We start from the raw sequence: 18,653 nt of genomic DNA, 5'->3' as shown, positions 1-18,653 counted from the left end.
CGGTTTGCATGCTGCTAAGAATTCAGTCTATTATATTTGCATTTTTAATGAGACTGCATAAGTTAAAAACTGTTTAAAACATAATTTATAAAAATACATTAAGAAAGTAAGAACAATATTCACAAGTGTTAAAAAGTATATGTAAAGCATGTATTTTTTCATTTATTATTTGATGTGCATTGTATTTACAGTAATTATTTTTCATTTAAGGTTTTTTACCTTACAACCTTACAACATAAGCTGTACTGCAACAACAAATACCAAAGTAAAGAAGAACTCAAAAGAAACAAAGTTGTGGTCATTGTACGAGTGAAACCCAGTGAAAACCTCCTATGGACTGTACCATCCCTTTCAAGCGGGGAAAACTGCAAATACTGTATACCCAAGGGCTTGACATCCATTGTCTTTGGGATGATCTAAAAAATGTAAAGTGTATATACAATCTCATTTTAAATAACAGATACTCATCACAATTACTCATGAAAAACACATAAAATGTAAAGAAATAAAAATTAGGGCTGTCAAGTTAATAACGCGAAAAAAAATTAACGCCACTAATTATTTTAACGCGATTAACGCATGTGTATTTTTTTTCCTCGGCCGCCCCGTAGTTTCAGAGCGCATCGAGTTTAAAATACCATCTACAAGCTGATGCTGACAGCCCCGCTCCTGCCGCCCGCTTGTGGCAGACCACACTTGATTGCAGCGTCCAGGCAGCTCCCGTTCGAACACACACACACACACACACACACACACACACACACACACACACACACACACACACACACACACACACACACACACACACACACACACACACACACACACACACACACACACACACACACACACACACACGTGAGAGAGGTTCCAGGATGAATTGAGGCGAATATTTGTAATGTTCAGAGGTTGTTGTGTTTAATATTCATGACAATATTTGTCATTGTTCAAATGATAATAAACATTAGCATAAAGCATATTTGTCCATTCATGTTGATAAGAGTATTAAAAACTTGAAAAATATTCCTCTAAGGTACATTTAGAACAGATACAAAATGTGCGATTAACTATGGACAATCATGCGATTACATATTTTAATCGACTGACAGCCCTAATAAAAATGCTTAAATCTTCAGGAAACATGGATATATTCATAATGAATTTATTTTGGAAAGTAAAAAAGGGAAGACTGCAGACATTTGAGAAGCTCAAATAAATTATTTAAAAAGGGATAGTGGAAATCCGCGAATTTTGGGTTTAACATATGTATTTTAATTAAAAATAAGCATAATAAACCATTTTTTTATATTTCATGCGCCTAGTTTCATTTTATTTTCAATTTTACTGCTCCCGACCACGCCCTCTCAATGAAACGAAATACTTCGGGAATCTTCGGGTGATGACGAAAACAAAGGAAGACGGGCACAAACATTGGACGAGGCACGAGTATTTTATTATGTTTTCTGGCTGATTTAATGCATCGTTAGCCTGTACCATTGTGTACAACGCCATTTATTGCCTGTCGATTAGGCGACCGGAGGCCTCGTCATCCGATAATCCGGTACACAGTGTCGAATGTGTACACTACAGTCATCATATAGACATGATAGACTAAAAGTACTGTGAGTACAGCCTACACTTGACAGGCAGCCTGGCTAGCCTAGGATTAGGACCATACTACGTCAAAAGACCGATTGGCTCTAGCTGTATATCATGCTAGTATACAATTCCATTTACATTTATTCATGTAATTAATGCCCATAAGGCTGTTACATATACAATAATAAATGTGACAAGATAATTTATGTGAACCTGACCCTGGTATGTTATGAAATGTACCCTACATGCAGTCATCCTCGCGCATAGCCATAGGCCTACAGTGCATGCATGCCAACTTTTGCAATATATAATATAGCGCCTAGCGTGAGCTATGCTTAGGGACCTACCAGTCAAGATTATTTGTGCGTAGGGGTGCATCATCTGGCGCCTGGTCCTGGTCATCCTCGCCATTGCCCATGCCGTGAACTAACTCCATCTCCTCGGGCTCGAACAAATAAGGACGTAATGGTCCATCGTCTGGCTCAATATTCTCACCATCGTCGCTTACTGAACCGGATTCAGATTCAGTTCCTAAAACTACATTTTCGCAGGAAAGCTGAGAGGATGTTTCTGACTCGCTATCATCACTGGATACCTCGTACAATCCTTCTTCTTTGTCTGGTATATTTGCCCTTCCACGTTCATTCTGCATAGACGCCGTGGTTTGTTATTGTTTCGTCTTCCTGAGTTTTCCTCACTTCCGGTTTGGCTGACTCATCATTTCGTTTCTAAAAAAGTTCGGGGAAGCTGCAATAAAGTGCTTCTAACATGCGTAAGGCAATTATTATATTTTTTTAATCAGGTGTGATTGTTTTGGTACGTAATTATGCTTGTATATAAGTTAAAACGAAACTATTTGTGGTTCAATTTCTACTATCCCTTTAATTTTGCTGCCGTTTTAAATCAAAATGCACTTAAGTAGGGTTGGGTATCGTTTGAATTTCCACGATTCCGATTCTGATTCCGATTCTTAACGGTTCTCGATTCCGATTCTTTGAGGGGCAGGGTAAAAAAATGATGCATGCTTCTTCCACCAAAAAAATTACATTTATTCGAGACACTTTTACACAGGTTAGTTTAAAGTAATATTCACATTAATCAGTCTGTTTATATTCACTGCTATGTAATTGTAACCTGAGAACCACTGAAGCTACAACAGTGCAACAGTTCAACTTTTAAAAACAGTTCTTGTTGAGAAAAACAAGCATCTGCCTTCTCAGGCATACCGGGAAGAAATGTTTGAACATTTTGAAGTAAAATGCTTCAATCTGGTGCACACGCAGAATTACTAGAGACTAGATCTAGGGGGTACAACTCTAAACACCCATATGAAAAAGATCGGTTTACATTTTAATAATTAAATAACAAATAGCCTACATGTAACGCATTTTATTTTTGTTGTTCATTCATATCTTATTTTACTATTTTATTTATGCATATTTTTTATCTCTCCAGTTTAAAACGATATGTCTGGTTTACTGTCCTATAGTATACATTGGAATTATTTCAAACCTGTTTTATCCCAATCATTATAAAAGAGTGCCTTGGAAATATGTGTTTACATAAATTGTGATCAAACCGTTTGAGACCCACTGAGATAACTTAGACTAAAGTGAACTATCTCAACCCTCAGAGTCCTTTACCTCACTGAGCTGTAGTTATCAGCCTCAGTCTGACTGGAGAGGACTCTCCTCCACATCATTGTAGAAACATCTTCTTCTTCCGTTAGAGCAGCTAGCACCAGATGCTAATAACAACAGCACCCTCCCTTTCTCCCTCTCTCCCTCGCACGTTGGCTGTGAGCTGCGAGCGCCAGATAAGCCAACATCCCCCATTTTAATCACTTGCAGCGCCCATCGTACAGGGCAAATGAAAAGTGTAACCGGGATGAAAAGGGTGTTACATTTACTTAATTATGAATGTTGTTACATCAAGGCCGAAAATTAGGATGAGCACCAACGGTCAAAACATTTTTTTTTTCTCCCAGAGCTGTCAGCGCAGCACCTCCACAGATCTGGCGCCCTAGGCAAACATTTATAATGCCAGTGCGACGGGCCGGCCCCGGTCTCAGGTTACACTGTAGGAAATGTAGATGCAACGCTACATTTCCCGCCCCGCTGCAGTCATGCAGTAGGCTACGGAGAGCGGCGAGGAACATTTCCTCAGGAATCGAAAAGCGGAACCGAAATTCACATTTCTAAATGATGCCGTTGGAATCGAAATGTTGGAACCGGTTCCGAACCGGAACCGGTTCTCGGTACCCTACACTTAAGTCCTTACAAATGACTTATTTAGGGTTTTAACCTCATGTTCAGCTCCATCACTAAGAACAACAAACAAAACAAATTGCAGTCCAGCAACTGGGAATTAAAACACTTTAATTTCCTATTTTTCTTCAAGCATAGAATTCCGATATTATGCAAAAAGTACATTTTGTTGATTGCCTTAATGTCATCACTAGGATCATTTACACACAATACATTATAAAATTGTTTTCCCATCATACCAGTGAATAGTTTAACATTTATGGAGTTCCCCTTTAAGTTTCAAAATTAGAGATTGGCAGAAGCTTCCCTAAATTGTTGTTTGGTTGACATTAATCAGTGCATGTCTTTCATCATTCTCTCCAAGTTAAAAAAGCCACGTTTCATTTATTTATCGTATTCTGGCTGCCAAACATGATACTATAAGGATCAGTATATATTGTCTTCTGTATGGTACATATGTATGCTCTAAAACAAGAATAAGCGGTCAGAGTGTAGGAGGACAGATGAAAGATATACACAAGGGTGCTTTACCTTTGAAACCTTCCTCGTCAAGGACAACTGTGTAGTTCTCTGGTGTCTCTGTCAGACTGAAAAACTTGCATCTGAAACAGAAGAGGAAGTACAGATGAGGAGAGGCATGTGGTTGGAGATAGAAAGAACATAAAAGGGCAGGAGATAAAAAGGGGGGGGGGGGAGAGGTGAAAAGTGTTATTCATTTGCAACCAACCAAATAAGGTTCAGATTTCAAGAATCAAGTAAATGGGGTTCTCCGAAAGTCACACTAGTTTCAGGACTGTCCGTCGCTCGATAAGCAAAAGCCCGAGCTCCACATTATGCCAGCATTGCTCCTTTGTCCACAGCAAATGTGTGGGAAACACACCAAACTGGGGCACTGCTGCATTCAAGGAAAGGCCTGGCATGACCTTTCTAAAATGTGATGATATGCAAGTTTCAGAAGCTGCAGCATTGCAAATTAGCATCCGATATGAAAATCGTCATATGGGATCGCAGAACTGCTTTATACAAGACATTTCCTCGATGATAATGTAGTTTACTTTCTTTCTCCAGCTTGGTATTTGTGCATCATTGGGCTTCGGGCCAAAAGCATTTGCTTTCAAAGGCTTTGGCTTGGCCTGGCCAGTGTTCAGTTCTATTGAATGTTGCCTTTGTGAAACGAGTACAAAAAAACAACATCAAAGTACATGGGCCCAGAAGGTTTGGTATGGGTTGAGGGGAAGAACTGGGAAGTGAAACGCATTTTCTTGGATTACACCAGTTCCAAACGACTTTTATGAATCAAATCTAGTTTCTGCAACTAAATATTTCATTTTGTTCTTAATCCAAAGAAATACCTTTGGTAAGTGTAACAGCAAAAACAGGGAGATGCATTGGAGTTTGAGGGAGTTGTTGGCAGCGAGAACTGATTACTGTGTACACCAGGAACTGCGTCCTGGACATAGATATGAACATAGATATGAACTTTGACAAAGGAAAACTAGTGTCCACTATTCACTGGCTAGTCCAGAATTAAAGGGGCCCTGTTATGCTTATTTTCAGGTTCATATTTGTATTTTGTTGTTCTACTGTGACATGTTTACATGCTATAATGTTCAAAAAGCTCTTTATTTCTCTCATACTGCCTGTGCTGCAGCACCTCTTTTCACCCGCTGTCTGCAACCAGAGCCCAGTCTGCTCTGATTGGATAGCTGGCCGGCTCTGTTGTGGTTGGTCAACCGCTAAAGCCCCTGCCACACTGTCCCGGAATTGACACCAGATGGACACACGATAAAGGAAATGTTCAAATTCGGCTCTGATCGTAACAACATCGGGCCATTCGTGATGGCGGTCAGCCATCGTATGACCGCCGGTGGAGTTTCTCAGGCTCCGGCAGCAACTTCGTGAGCGGTGGCAAAATCTTTGGCATGCCAAAAAATTGTCGAAGGACCTAGCGAAGGTTCATTTTCATGTTGAATTTGTGATTCTATTTTGCCCTTCGTAAGGCCAGCGTGAGGGCATCGTGTCATCTTCGTCTTTACTTTGTGTGATCATCGGTGCCATCGGGCATTTTTCGCCTCACGAAGACAATACGAAGGAAACGAGTAGCTGCCAGATTGTCTTAGGAAGGCAACACGACTACGTGAAGCCCTCGGAATGCCATCGTGTAGCCATCGTATTATAGTACGATGACATCGAGATTGCATTTATTGCACAACAAAATCATGTAAACATATTATGTAAATAACCCGTTTTGTGAAACTGAAAAGGATATTAAATTTTTTTTTTGTTACTTTCGTTGCTTAAATGTAATTTAGGTTAAAGGTGGGGTAGGTAAGTTTGAGAAACCGGCTCGAGATACACTTTGTCTTATATTCCATGGAATGCTCTCAACATCCCGATAGCAATGAATATCTTAAGTGCTTTGACAAAAAATCCATAAAGAAATGTCATCTGTGGAAGCCGTAGCACTGTAAAAAGCACGACCAATCATTTTAGCCGGCCCGGCTAAAATAACTGGATGGCCTACCTGCCTGTCAGCCTTCCATCTGTGCACAAACTTATCTCGTGCCTCATTGGTCATGTGTGTGTTGGAGGAGGGGCTCTGTAAGGAAGTGGCAGATTTTTTCCGGTTGTGTATTTTCAAATTCTAGTGCACTCCAGCTGGTTTCACCAAAATTACCTACCCCTCCTTTTAGAGATGTCCCGATCCGATCACGTGATCGGAGCCGATCACGTGATTTTCAAAAGATCGGGGATCGGGAGAAAAAAATCGGGGATCGGGATTTTTTTTTTTTTTCTAATTTAATGTTACAAAACAAAAATTACCATGTTCACGTCTTAAAGTCATCCTGAGGACTTAGTTTTGGTTTAAAATTACACAACATCATGTATGTGTTGCTTTCTTTGGGCTTGTTTTCATAGACCTGGTTGCTTATTTCTCTGAAATCTGGCAACAGAGTGGGCGCAGTGTCTAATAGTAGCAGTAAGCTAACGAGAGGCTACGTTCAGCTGGTGACTCGGGAGTCGGGACAGAGAAAATGTCAGGAGTTTGGAAGTATTATAAAATTGAAAGCGAAGGCAGTGTAACAGCCAGATGCAATGTTTGCAAGGCGGAGGTTCCGCGTGGTGGAAAGAACAGAGCTACGTTCAACACGACCAATCTAATACGCTACCTGAGAAACAAACACCAACAACAACACGGCGAGTACACAGCGGCCACTCAGGTAACGGCACTGAAACAACCGACACTTTCAGAGACTTTTAAAAAGGAAAGAGAAACTGCCCCAGAACAGTGAAAAGGCCAAACAAATAACTAGATAGCTGAATTCATCGCATTGGAGGACCAGCCGTTATCTGTTACCTTTTTTTTTTCTTAATGCATTGCATAAAGATCGGATCGGGAAAAATCGGTATCGGCAAATTGTCAAAATCAAATGATCGGAATCGGATCGGGAGCAAAAAAAGGTGATCGGGACATCCCTACCTCCTTTAACTTCCTGTTTTATTTAGATGCTTTTATTTTGAAGGTGAGTTTACGCTGTTGACAGGAAGTTGTTGTTGCTATGGAAACAACATGACGGAGATAAGTAATATCTTATCTACATATAAAGACGGAGAAAGTAAAGAATAAAGTGTATGTTTAAATGTTAGCACCCCCCGAAGAGGCACAAGCTCTTACGTTGAGTCTGGATGGATTCTAAATCATAAGTAAAGTCTACGCCCATATTTTCATGTGTGGTTCGGGTGCCATTGTGTGGCCTTCTGTAGGCATCGTACTTGCTTTGGCTGTTAACCAACTTCGGGCCTTCTTCGTTCCGAAATTCACAATTCTATATTTGGGTGTCCATCTGGTGTCAATTTCGGGACAGTGTGACAGGAGCTTAAGAGATGTCCCGCCCCTTAGCCCATCATGTACAATGTGTTGGAGGGCTAGCCAATGGGAGTCCAATCGAGTCCTTCAGGCATCAAGCTCTGATTGGCACCTCTGACAAACTTATTCTCTATAGAGTGAGCGGACAAAGCTCAATATGGGAAATATTTAAAACGACTGACCATACTGTGGTTTTTTCCCCCCATAAGTTTTAGTGGGGAGACATTTGTGTGTATATCCTTCATAGATGCTCGTCCCAATTTGCAACTCTATTCTATTCGATTGGTGCATTTTTAAGAATAGTTTAACCTTTAAATTAACCTTATAATCAACTAGACATTCATTTTTAGTAGAAAGAAGATACAAGCCATTTCTGGATGGATGATTTTTCTTTGTTTTCCTTAAATCCCTCAAATTAAAGCGCTATATTATTCATGTTTTCCAGAAATGTCTCACAGGAGATACACCATTCTCTTCCTCTGCTTGTCGGTCAGCTGAAGCTATTACAGTAGGAACCTGAGTGAGAGTGCAATACTCCTGACTCAGCAAAAAGTAATCCCTGCCATGAGACCAGACAATCACCCCACATAGAGACAAAGAGAGGGAGCACTAACTACTAGCTGTGGTAGCAAACTCAGCCAGCCCATTGTGCAATATTACACCCCCCCCATTTCCTCGTGACCCTTCACCTTCCCTTGCTGGAAGTTTCCTGCAGGTAATGCGTGCCAAGCATCTATCCTGCCAATGAGACGGATAAAGAGAGGAGCTTTATAGCATGTGGTGTGCCTTTGGAGAAGACCGTTGGTGCTCTTATTTTGCACCTGCATGGCCGAAAAAACCTCTACAACGTATTTGTTATGGGTTGTTAAAAACCTGAGGGTATGCATCAGTTTGTATTTGACTTCCTGTTTATAAAGGCAGTGCACAGATAAAATGTCCTGCCAAAGTTTCATGACTGAATTAAGCACACTGAGAAGCACACAGAAAGATGTACTTGCCTATCATTATTCATCTTCCTCGCATCAGTCTAAGGAGTATTGCTTTACATTACCTACGATCAGTACACCCTAGGGCTGGGCGATAAATTGATTTTATCGATTAACTGGAGTGTGTAGTTCACGTCGACTTGTTTAAATGAAAATCTGTTTTCTCTTCAACATCCGCCAACGCTTCCCTCTGGGCTCCCGTAGTTCGGAATGGGCTCAGCCCTCCCCCCGCACAGTGCGCGCATTTACCAAATAGAGTGATACACAAATAACATGACAACGAGCAGGGAAGAACTTGTTCCAAAGAAAGGCACGGTGTCATCCGTTATTTGGAATTGGTTTGCGTTCGCGAGGTCAGATTTAGACCAGACAACACCCCGCTGCAAAGTATGTTTGAAGTCTGTTGCTAGCAAAGGCAGCAGTATGACAAATTTACTGCAGCACCTCAAACAAAAGCATCCTGCTGAATGAGAGAAATGTTGCGCGCAGCGGAATGAAAAAGACCGCAGCACCTCACGCACACCCGCCAAAATACAGTCTAGCCGCTAGCGTAACAGACATTTTCAAACTGCATCCCATATGACAAGAATTCGGCCCGCTGGAAAGCCATTACAGATGCGGTCGGTATGTATATAGCAAAGGATATGGTGCCAATATATACGGTGGAAAAGCCGGGGTTTATTAACATGATTAAAGTTTTGGACCCCAGGTATGTGTTACCAAGCCGAAAGTTCTTCTCCGAAGTTGCCTTGTCTCAGCTATATAATAGCACAAGACAACGGGTCGCAAAGGAGTTGGAAGAGGTGCCCTTTTATTCTGCCACCACAGATTTATGGTCGAGTCGGACGATGCAGCCGTATGAGTCTTACGGAGCGTCCACACTACAGCTTCAAAAAAAGCTTGGAGCTGGGCGTGTCTGAAGCTTGGGGATTTTATTCGAACAACGCGACCAACAACCAATCACATGAATCTCCCGCCCCCGACATACAAAGCAAAAAACCCCGGGGATTTTATGCGAGCTATATATATATATATATATGAAAACCTACCAGTTTCACCCACTGTCTCTGCCACCTCCCCCCATGACTGGTTCCTCCGGTTTGTATCCCGGTAGGTAAAGAGGGTCTGGTCATACAAAACCGGGTGATTTGCTACGGCGATAATTAGTTTCTCCTCCATCTTTTTTTGAAATATAGAAATGAACGGCGGGATATCTCTCCCAGCTTAGACGCGGTTTGATTGGCTAGGGCTTGAGCTGTCAGATTTTCAGAAACGGGATTTGATTGGCTGGTGCTGGCTACTCCAGGAGACGGACCGCTATGCTACCCACAATTCAGTTCCGCGAAAAGCGAGGCAACGTGACGTCACCCCATTCAAAGTGAATGGGCAGACACGTTGGAAACCGTTTTTGAAGCTGTCGAAGCTGTAGTGTGGACGGGCCGTTACTGTGCACTTTATTAACAACGACTGGACTCTGCGGAGCGTCTGCCTACAAACGGCATACTTTCCAGAGGACCACACAGGTGAAATTATAGCCCAGGGGCTAAAAGATGCCCTAAACTCATGGAACCTTGCCGAAGACCGACTCATTTGCATGACAGCGGCAGCAACATGATTAAAGCTCTGAAGGACAATGCGTGGCCCAACCTCCAGTGCTTTGGACACAGATTGCACAATGCTATCGGTAACTAAGTCTGGCTATGCATCAAGTTGTGGAAATTGCGTGAAGAATGAGGCAAAACTATTTCTCACGTTGACCACGCAAGTGCGTGAGTCGTTTATTTCTCTGAATGACATGAAAGACACACCGCTCGTCTTAAAGGGGCCGTGGTCACTTAACAGCTAAACGTACAACATCACGACTGTGCATGTAAAACATGAAACACAACACACTGAAAGATGATGGTGAATTATGAATCTCACATTCACTACAAAGTGACATTTTTCCCATTCGCAAGACAGTCTAATTAATGCATTATATCAAGCCAATATTTTTGACAAAATGTGTATAAATAAATATCTAATCATAATTGTGTGTGTTAATATTTTGCAGAAATTGAAGCAAGACAAGTTTGTGAATGTAGTAGGGCTGCAACAAACGACTAATTTGATAGTCAATTAATCTAACGATTAATTGACTATTCGGACTATTATGCCTTGCACAATTTCTCAAACGCTCTTATTTAGCCATCAACTTTTAGATTTAGCTTGAGGTTGTTTTAGGCATGTGGAAACTAACAATGAAGACAATAAAGATGAATACTTGATTAAAAAATACATATTAAATTAACTAAACAAATTGTTTACAAAATGAACATTGCTTTTCATTTAAATTAAATAAATAATATTTCACATCAAAAGAAACAACCGTGTTTTAGCAAATAATAAATAATGTGATAACAGAATTGTAAACAGAATAACTTTAACAAACTAACTAATTCAGTTACCTCAAATCATTACCCCATGTTTATATAATTGAGTTAACTCTGTGTGTTGCTGCTAGCATACATAACACCTGACGTGAAAACGTTACTCGTGGACGGGGCTACAGAGCTACTAGAAAGACAGTCGAACCCGGTGCATTTCTCCGTCTGAATGTGGAGCACTTTTGCTAAATGTTTAGACAAATTGCTCGTGTTACTGCCCTTACATGCTAAACTCTTATTGCACTTTTAACAACGAGCATCGAGATGGGTAAAGTTTAACCACACCTCGGAGCGGCGTTCTCTCCGCCATCTCCGCAGTGTGTTGCTGCATGTGGCATGTGTGTAAACTGCCCCGCCCCCTCGCACACAGACGGGGGAGAGAGATTTCGTCTGATCGAAAATACATCATAGACTCATTTGTTTGTCTTTTTACATATTATAAACGAGCTGGCCACACTAAGACTGCGATATAATGTTTTTGTATCAATAATACATGACATATATTTTTTTAAATGTCTCCAGTACCAATAACGTTGTAGCTTAACGGCGCGTAAAACGCACGTGATGACGTCACCAACGAATCGACGACTGAATTAGTTGGCAACTAATTTGGTAATCGATTAAGTCGATTAGTTGTTGCACCCCTAGAATGTAGTTGTATGTTCCACTAAAATGTGTTTTGATTATGTATTCTTCATTTACTACAGAGAATGGTGTGAAGGACCCACGGATCGATCGTGCTATTGGGGTATGTACAAAGGCTGTGTCTGCCTTTTCTTACAGCTGGAAAAAAAGGAGACATGAGTGAAGTACAGGCAGAGCTTGGTCTACCGACTCATCAGCTGATAACAGAGTCCCCGACCAGATGGGGTTCACGCCAAAGAATGATTGAGATTTCTCGAACAGGAGAAGGCTGTAGTCCGTGTCCTGGGTTCGGACAATAAAAGTCGCCATCTTGTGCCCACTTGGCAAGATCTGGATGTGTTGGAGTCGATAAATAAAGCTATAAAACCACTCCAAGAATTCACTGATGCACTCTCCGGGGAGTCTTATGTTAGTGTTTCATACATCAAACCAGTGCTCCATCTGTTCAAAACCAGTCTCCTACAGCCAGAGGAGGAAGACGCAGAGCTCACGAAAACAATAAAAGGAAAAGTAATGCGGTACCTTGACGACAAATACAGCGACCCTGTAAAAGATGAACTCTTGGACATGTCCTCACTGGTCGACCCAAGGTTCCGCACAACCTACATTGACCCAGACAAGGTGGAACCTGTCAAAAAAAGAGCTGTTGCTGAGATGATGTCTCTACCTGCTCCTGCCAACAACAGTACACCACAGCAGCCTGGCACGGCTGTGCAGGTGCGCCAAGAAGATGCACAGCCTCCACCCAGGAAAAAGATCACTTTAGCGGCCTTCTTCAAAAAGAATCCAGTGTCATCTCCCAACCAGTCAGAGGCAGAAAAGATAGAGACTGAGCTGAAATCTTTCTTATTGACCCCTGAGGTAGACCCAGACACCAATCCTCTTGAGTGGTGGAAGCGCCACCAACCGAATTTTCCTAGGCTAAGTGTCCTGGCAAAAAAAATACCTCTCAATCCCAGCAACAAGTGCACCCTCGGAGAGGGTTTTCAGTGTGGGGGGGGGCATTGTTACATGCCGGGCATGTCTAAAGCCAGAGGTGGTAGACAGGCTTGTCTTCCTGGCTAAGAATGTTTAGAAAAGAGGATATTCAAACTAAAACAGCACAACAAAAAAACACCTTATGCTCTCATGCACTGATAATTAATGCTGTTGAATGTTTTGTTGGCACATTATCAGAACGACTTCCAATCTACTAATGGCAAGATGTTCAACTTGTGTTTAAAGAAATATTGTATGTTACATTTTGTTATGTTACATTTTCACTGTTTACAATGGCAGGGCCTGCCATATTGTCTTTTTGGCTAGTTGTTCTTGATTGCACTTTAACCCCAAGGGGGAATATCAAAATAATTCTTATGAAGGGCAAAGACAACTTTATATCTGTTGCTGCAGAAATGAATTATACATGTCCTTCCAAAAAACTAATCTCATCAGCAAAACGAAGATGTTGTAATATATCACTTGGTAGAATAAATGTAAAAAGAGGGCCAACCCAATGTCTCCCCATAATAAAGCTTACTGCCCTTATTTTATCTTTTTTTAGCAACCCATAAAAAGGACAAACAGACAAATACAAGTAGAGGACAAATACAGCCCAAATGGAACACAGTATGTAAGGTTTTGGTTCTGCACAACATAACTTGTTTGTACAACGTGTTGTATAACCCTGTCGGAAATGAAATATGTTGACGTTGTTCCCACTACCTGAAAGCAGAGTAGAAAACAGGGTGTCATAGATAGGGAGGAGAGGCAATATATAGATATATATATATTGCCTCTCCTCCGTATCTATGACGCCCTGTTTTCTACTCTGCTTTCAGAGTATATGTGGGATAATGTTGGTGCACATTTTCAGACAGTCTCTCCAGAAAGTCAATGATAGCGTTGCACTAAGTGACAGAAATAGTTATGTCAAAAATGTAATAAGTTACAAAAACAGAGATAGAAAGATAAGTTAAATCCCTGGCCCCTTCTGTAGCATAAACAGACTAGTTCAATTCTGGGGTAACACGGCCAATTCTGATGTTGGAAGGTATTAGGGATGCCAGCGATTATTCGAATATTCGCTACAGTCTCCATAATCGAATATTATTTTTAAAAATCGATTTTATTTATATATATATTATTTTTTTTAATTATGTTTTTTTTTTTTTTTTTCTGGCTTAGTTTCAACCACAATATATATATATATATATATATGCTAGTAATAGTATTAATAATTGTAAATGGTCATTGGTCATACCACCAGTTTGTTTTACTGTAAACTTGGAGGAAGCCTGCGTGCAGAGCAGACTGCTGCTGCAGCACGCTACACACCGACCCCGCCCCCCCTCTCCCTCACACGTGCGACTAAAGATGAACAAAGCGGCAGGTAAAAAGAGTTCCTCCTCGTGGAACTACTTCGAACTTACATGTCCAAAGGAAGTTAAATGCAAGCTCTGCGAAAAGACGTTGGTCGATCACAGCTCAACCTCAACAATGCGTTCGCATTTGAGTGCGAAGCACGCCAAAGAGGTTACAGAGAAAGACGCAACACAGCCAGCCATTACCAACTTCACTTCAAGGCTACGTCGTTGTGATGACATGCTTGTTTGTTGTTTGTACTGTTAAACATGTTCCAGTAAAGAAAACAACGGAATTCCTTTTTTTTTTTTCTCCCACGGGGGGGGGGGGGGTCGAATAATCGATTATTATTCGCCAGGGCTGCCGAATAATCGATTTTGATCATGGTCAGTTTCTGGCAACCCTAGAAGGTATGTGCATGTCTTTCCTAATCTATTAAAACATCTGACAAGCCCTTTCGAAGAAGTGACAGCTTCCCCCACATCTTCCAAGCAACTTACCCAACCAGATGAAACAAGACATCTACAAACGATTATGATATTGGCCTCAGCACAGCCAATTATCTGTAATGTTAGTCTGTAATCATTGAAAACAATACAGATGAATCAATTGATCAAGTGAAACAAAACTATTTTAAAAGTGTGGCTGTGTGCTTATCTTCTTGGTAAATATCAGTCAGTCAATGCAATTTGCATGCATTTGGTTTTGGACTGTTGCCTGATGAGTTTCATGGGAACATTTCAGGTCAACTAATATCAACATATTCGTACAGCACTCTGAAACAGTGATAGCTTGTGTATGATCACTGGTGGTAGTGTGTTTGAAAAACAAGTTTCTTCTATTGAAGCATGAAGGAACACAAATAGGAGGAGACGGAAAATAACAAAAAAAGGACGAGGAAGCAACAGGTAGCGAGGAAGCGGCTGAGTGGGGAAGATGAAAACCAAGCATACCAGAGTCTGGACTTTGATCCAGCTGCACAAAGCAATGGGCGGTAGTTGGTTGCGGAGTTTGTGCAACTCATGCTCCAGCTGAGGAAACATGATAAGAAGCGGAGAAAACTGATGTTGTTGAAGCGTGAGGAAGGATCCTCAAGTCACCTCAGCCCCACTGACAGTGAACAACAAAGCTGTCTGCTACCTCGGCTGCTTTCGAAAAAATGGTCTGTCGCGTTCTCACGACCTACTCTTTATTCAGAACAATGGGGAAGGTTTTTTTTTTTCTTCAAATGCCTGCATGTTATTAGAGGCAGGGGGGCAGCCTTGTGCAAAAGTGGGGAGCAAGAGCCCCAACCTTGACAGTTCACTGAAGCAGACAAGTGGAAAACTCGCCACCGGGGTTTCTGGCTCAGCTGAGGCATTGTTCCAACCCATGCTCTCGTTAGGGAGCTGCAGAAAAAGAAGAAAGATAGTCTCTGTGGAGCCTGCAGGGCTGCATCTAAGGTACAGTAACACCGATATTTTTGGGCTGAGTACTGGGCTTAGTTTACTACCATACACTCCAAACAACAAATTGTGACTATGTATAGAATGAAAGCTTGCAAGCTAATAAAAGTGTTGAACAGAAGCATACTTACACTTTGCGTGAAGATACATGCAAGCAAATAAAAAAAACTCATTCTCTTTGCCTGTAATCCTTACCACTATAGCACACATCTAACATGATTCATGGCAACACTGCCCTAAAACCAAACAAAAGGCCTGAGCTAAATCCTCCCTTACAGTATGAGGACATTTGACTTTTCTCATACCTTAACCCTTTTGATGACAATAGCTAAACATAGCTGACCATCACAGATTAACATCGAAGCTGATGCAAAAAGGGTTCTAATTTTTTGACAAGGCAAAGTCTCAAACTACTTTCATCCTCCATCCACAGGTGTTTTAATCCCTTAGTTGTGCTGGATGATGTTAAAAAGGAACAGCTAAATTCTTACAATTTCAGATAAATCCAGCTCCTATAAGTGATTATAACCTTCTTAAAATTATGCTCAGGACTGCTTTCAAATCACTTTGAGTGCACTCACAGGGAGTTGTTTGCTAATGAATAGCAGGGGCCTGAAAGAGGGAGATGGCAAAAACCAACCAAGGCAATCAGGCTTGTTTTTGCTCCATTGTTTTTAGTTGCTATGAACTCAATTTTCTCCACCACTCCCCAATCTCAATTGTCTATAGTTTGAACACAGAGGATGGGGGGGAGGGTAAACAAACCATGCTATAGAAAAAGAACAGGAAAAACCAAGCAAAACACAATAATGCCAAAGTATGATGATATAACACCAAAGCATGCAAAACAACACACTGAAAAACAGACAGGGCTACTAATCAAAGGAAGAATGGCCTGCATGCTTTATCTGGTTGACTCCTTCCCCCCCCCCCCACACTCACAGTGACTGCATCACAGCGCCTGTTTAGGTAGAAATGTAGGCAAACACTTTTAAAACACTAACTGTAAATCTGGGAGCTGCAGTTCCTGATAATATTGCTCAGTAGGAACCTGTTGGCATGTGCCTTTGAAATACTGATGCAATTACAGAACTTGTATTATTCACAGTGGCTTGTTAGTTTGTTAGGATAGGCCTTGTAGTTTATAACGTCATCATGCCAGTGCGTCTGGTATGGACATGTCAAAACCTACTGTCTCATCCTATGCTCTGAGACAAATGCATGATGATGGATGCAGCTAGGCATGAATGGATGTGAAGCATTTGCTAGGATATAAATCTAATCTATCTGTCAATTGACAAGATATGAACAGTAAGTGTTTTCCAGGATGATGATGATCCACTCACTCGTCGACATGGATGTTGTCTTATCTAGACTTCAGAAGTCACAGAGCACAAAGGCAATCAGAGGAAGAAAATCTTCTCTGACAACTTCTTCGTATCTTGAAATTAGCTGAGACACTGCCTGTCATGTATCACGGGCAGCTCAAAGACAGATGTTGAGCTCTAGCCATGCATATGTGGGGCAGCCAGAGTAATAAACAATTACATAACAAAGGGAGGATATCCAGGGATTAACTGAAAACTGGTACAAATGCCAACATGTGATGCGTACAACTTGCAAACGGGATGTTGGCCTTGGGTAAAGGAGGTCAAAGTTCAAGTTTGTGTTGGAGAAACAATGTATTTTAAGAGATGTTATCAATTTTCTGCTGAAGCAACATATGTGAAAAAGTATGCGTGCATGTATTTCACAGGACTACAACATACATGCATATTAAGAGCATGCAAAGTGTTTACTGGTGCAGGTTTATTCAAATGTAACCTAGATAATAAAGAAATATAATGAATATATATCAAATCTCCATTGTTAGAATGCATTCCCAAAGAAAGGGCCTGTTTTTGGTTAATGTGCAGTTTTACAAACGTTAAATATATGTCATAATCTACTGGTATTCCCAACAGCTACATGCATATGAGTAGCTCCCTCATGGAGGCAGAGCAGGGCATGCACAGGCAGATACCCCCAGTAATGGCTCTGCCACCCAGTGAATGAAAAGGCGCTGTGGGTTATTTCATATCGGTACTGGATTACCGGGGTGATTCACATACACATTTGACCCCGATCAATAATAATCTTCTTACCGTGTCCTGTTCCTGAGGAATATCAGTTTAATCAGGGGGTGTGTGAAATTCACCAGCCCATTCTTGGATATGCTGATGACTCGGAGCCTGTGGTCCAATATGTGCAAGTCCATATTGTCGGTAACGTGCAGTGTCGTCTCCTCGAGTGTGCATGCGGCGGAGAAAACGCCTTCCTAGCTGAGTGGTATCATTCAAATGTTAAATATAGGCCTGGATGATGAGCATTAACGACGACTACGACCAACATGTCCCGCTGTGCTCCTCTCACAAGGCGAAAAACATCCGACGCAATCCGACTCCAGCCTCATAGAACTACTGTATATTCAAATAAAGGGACAGCACCAGAAACGACACGCCCCCTTCTCTTAAAGTGACAGGCTTATGTTTAAAGTCCCGCGCATCCACATACATTGTATGAACAGAAATGTACATTTATTCAAATTAAAGTACACGTGCACCACATGGCCAAACATTAAGGTATATACTTGGGTTACAAACAGTGTTGGGTGTAACGCGTTACAAAAGTAACGCAGTTACAGTAATATATTACTTTTTGCTGTAACGAAGTAATGTAACGCATTACTAATGAAATGTGGGTAATATATTACCCGTTACAATGCTCAGTAACGCAGTTACAACACATTTTAACCCGAAATTAAATGGTGTTTTGTTTTTTAACAATGTACTAACATAGCGAGACATTCCGACACCAGACACATTGTGCGGGTAGATTAGTAAACCTGGTGTTTACCCTTCAGGCTTCGCGTCGGGATCTTCGGGGCAGTTGAATGTTATTCACCCTCTATTCCACAAAGAGAACGGAGCGAAAAATACTAACAACAAATTGTGTCAGCTGCGCGTGACCTGCTCCGCTGCGCGTGCATCATTTCCAAAGTGCTTCCTCAGCAGTGACACACATCTGTGGATAAT

At 41.3% G+C, this 18,653-nt stretch overlaps 1 protein-coding gene across 1 annotated transcript in view; it reads right to left on the bottom strand.

Annotated features, from left to right (window-relative positions):
* castor1 (cytosolic arginine sensor for mTORC1 subunit 1) overlaps positions 1-18,033 on the bottom strand; it is a 37,137-nt gene extending 19,104 nt beyond the window's left edge. Inside the window, exons 1-2 of the mRNA XM_034091906.2 lie at positions 17,724-18,033; positions 4,398-4,468 (exon numbers count right to left, since the gene is read on the bottom strand). Of these exons, the coding sequence (XP_033947797.1) occupies positions 4,398-4,468; positions 17,724-17,836 (184 nt within the window). The 5' untranslated portion in view covers positions 17,837-18,033. The remainder of the gene's footprint in view (positions 1-4,397; positions 4,469-17,723) is intronic.
* Positions 18,034-18,653: the final 620 nt, after the last annotated feature.

This window comes from Pseudochaenichthys georgianus, chromosome 9, assembly GCF_902827115.2.
Source record: "Pseudochaenichthys georgianus chromosome 9, fPseGeo1.2, whole genome shotgun sequence".
In the NCBI taxonomy this organism is placed as follows: domain Eukaryota; kingdom Metazoa; phylum Chordata; class Actinopteri; order Perciformes; family Channichthyidae; genus Pseudochaenichthys; species Pseudochaenichthys georgianus.
Note: the sequence above shows the minus strand (reverse complement) of the source record. Positions and strands in the feature narration are given on the sequence as shown.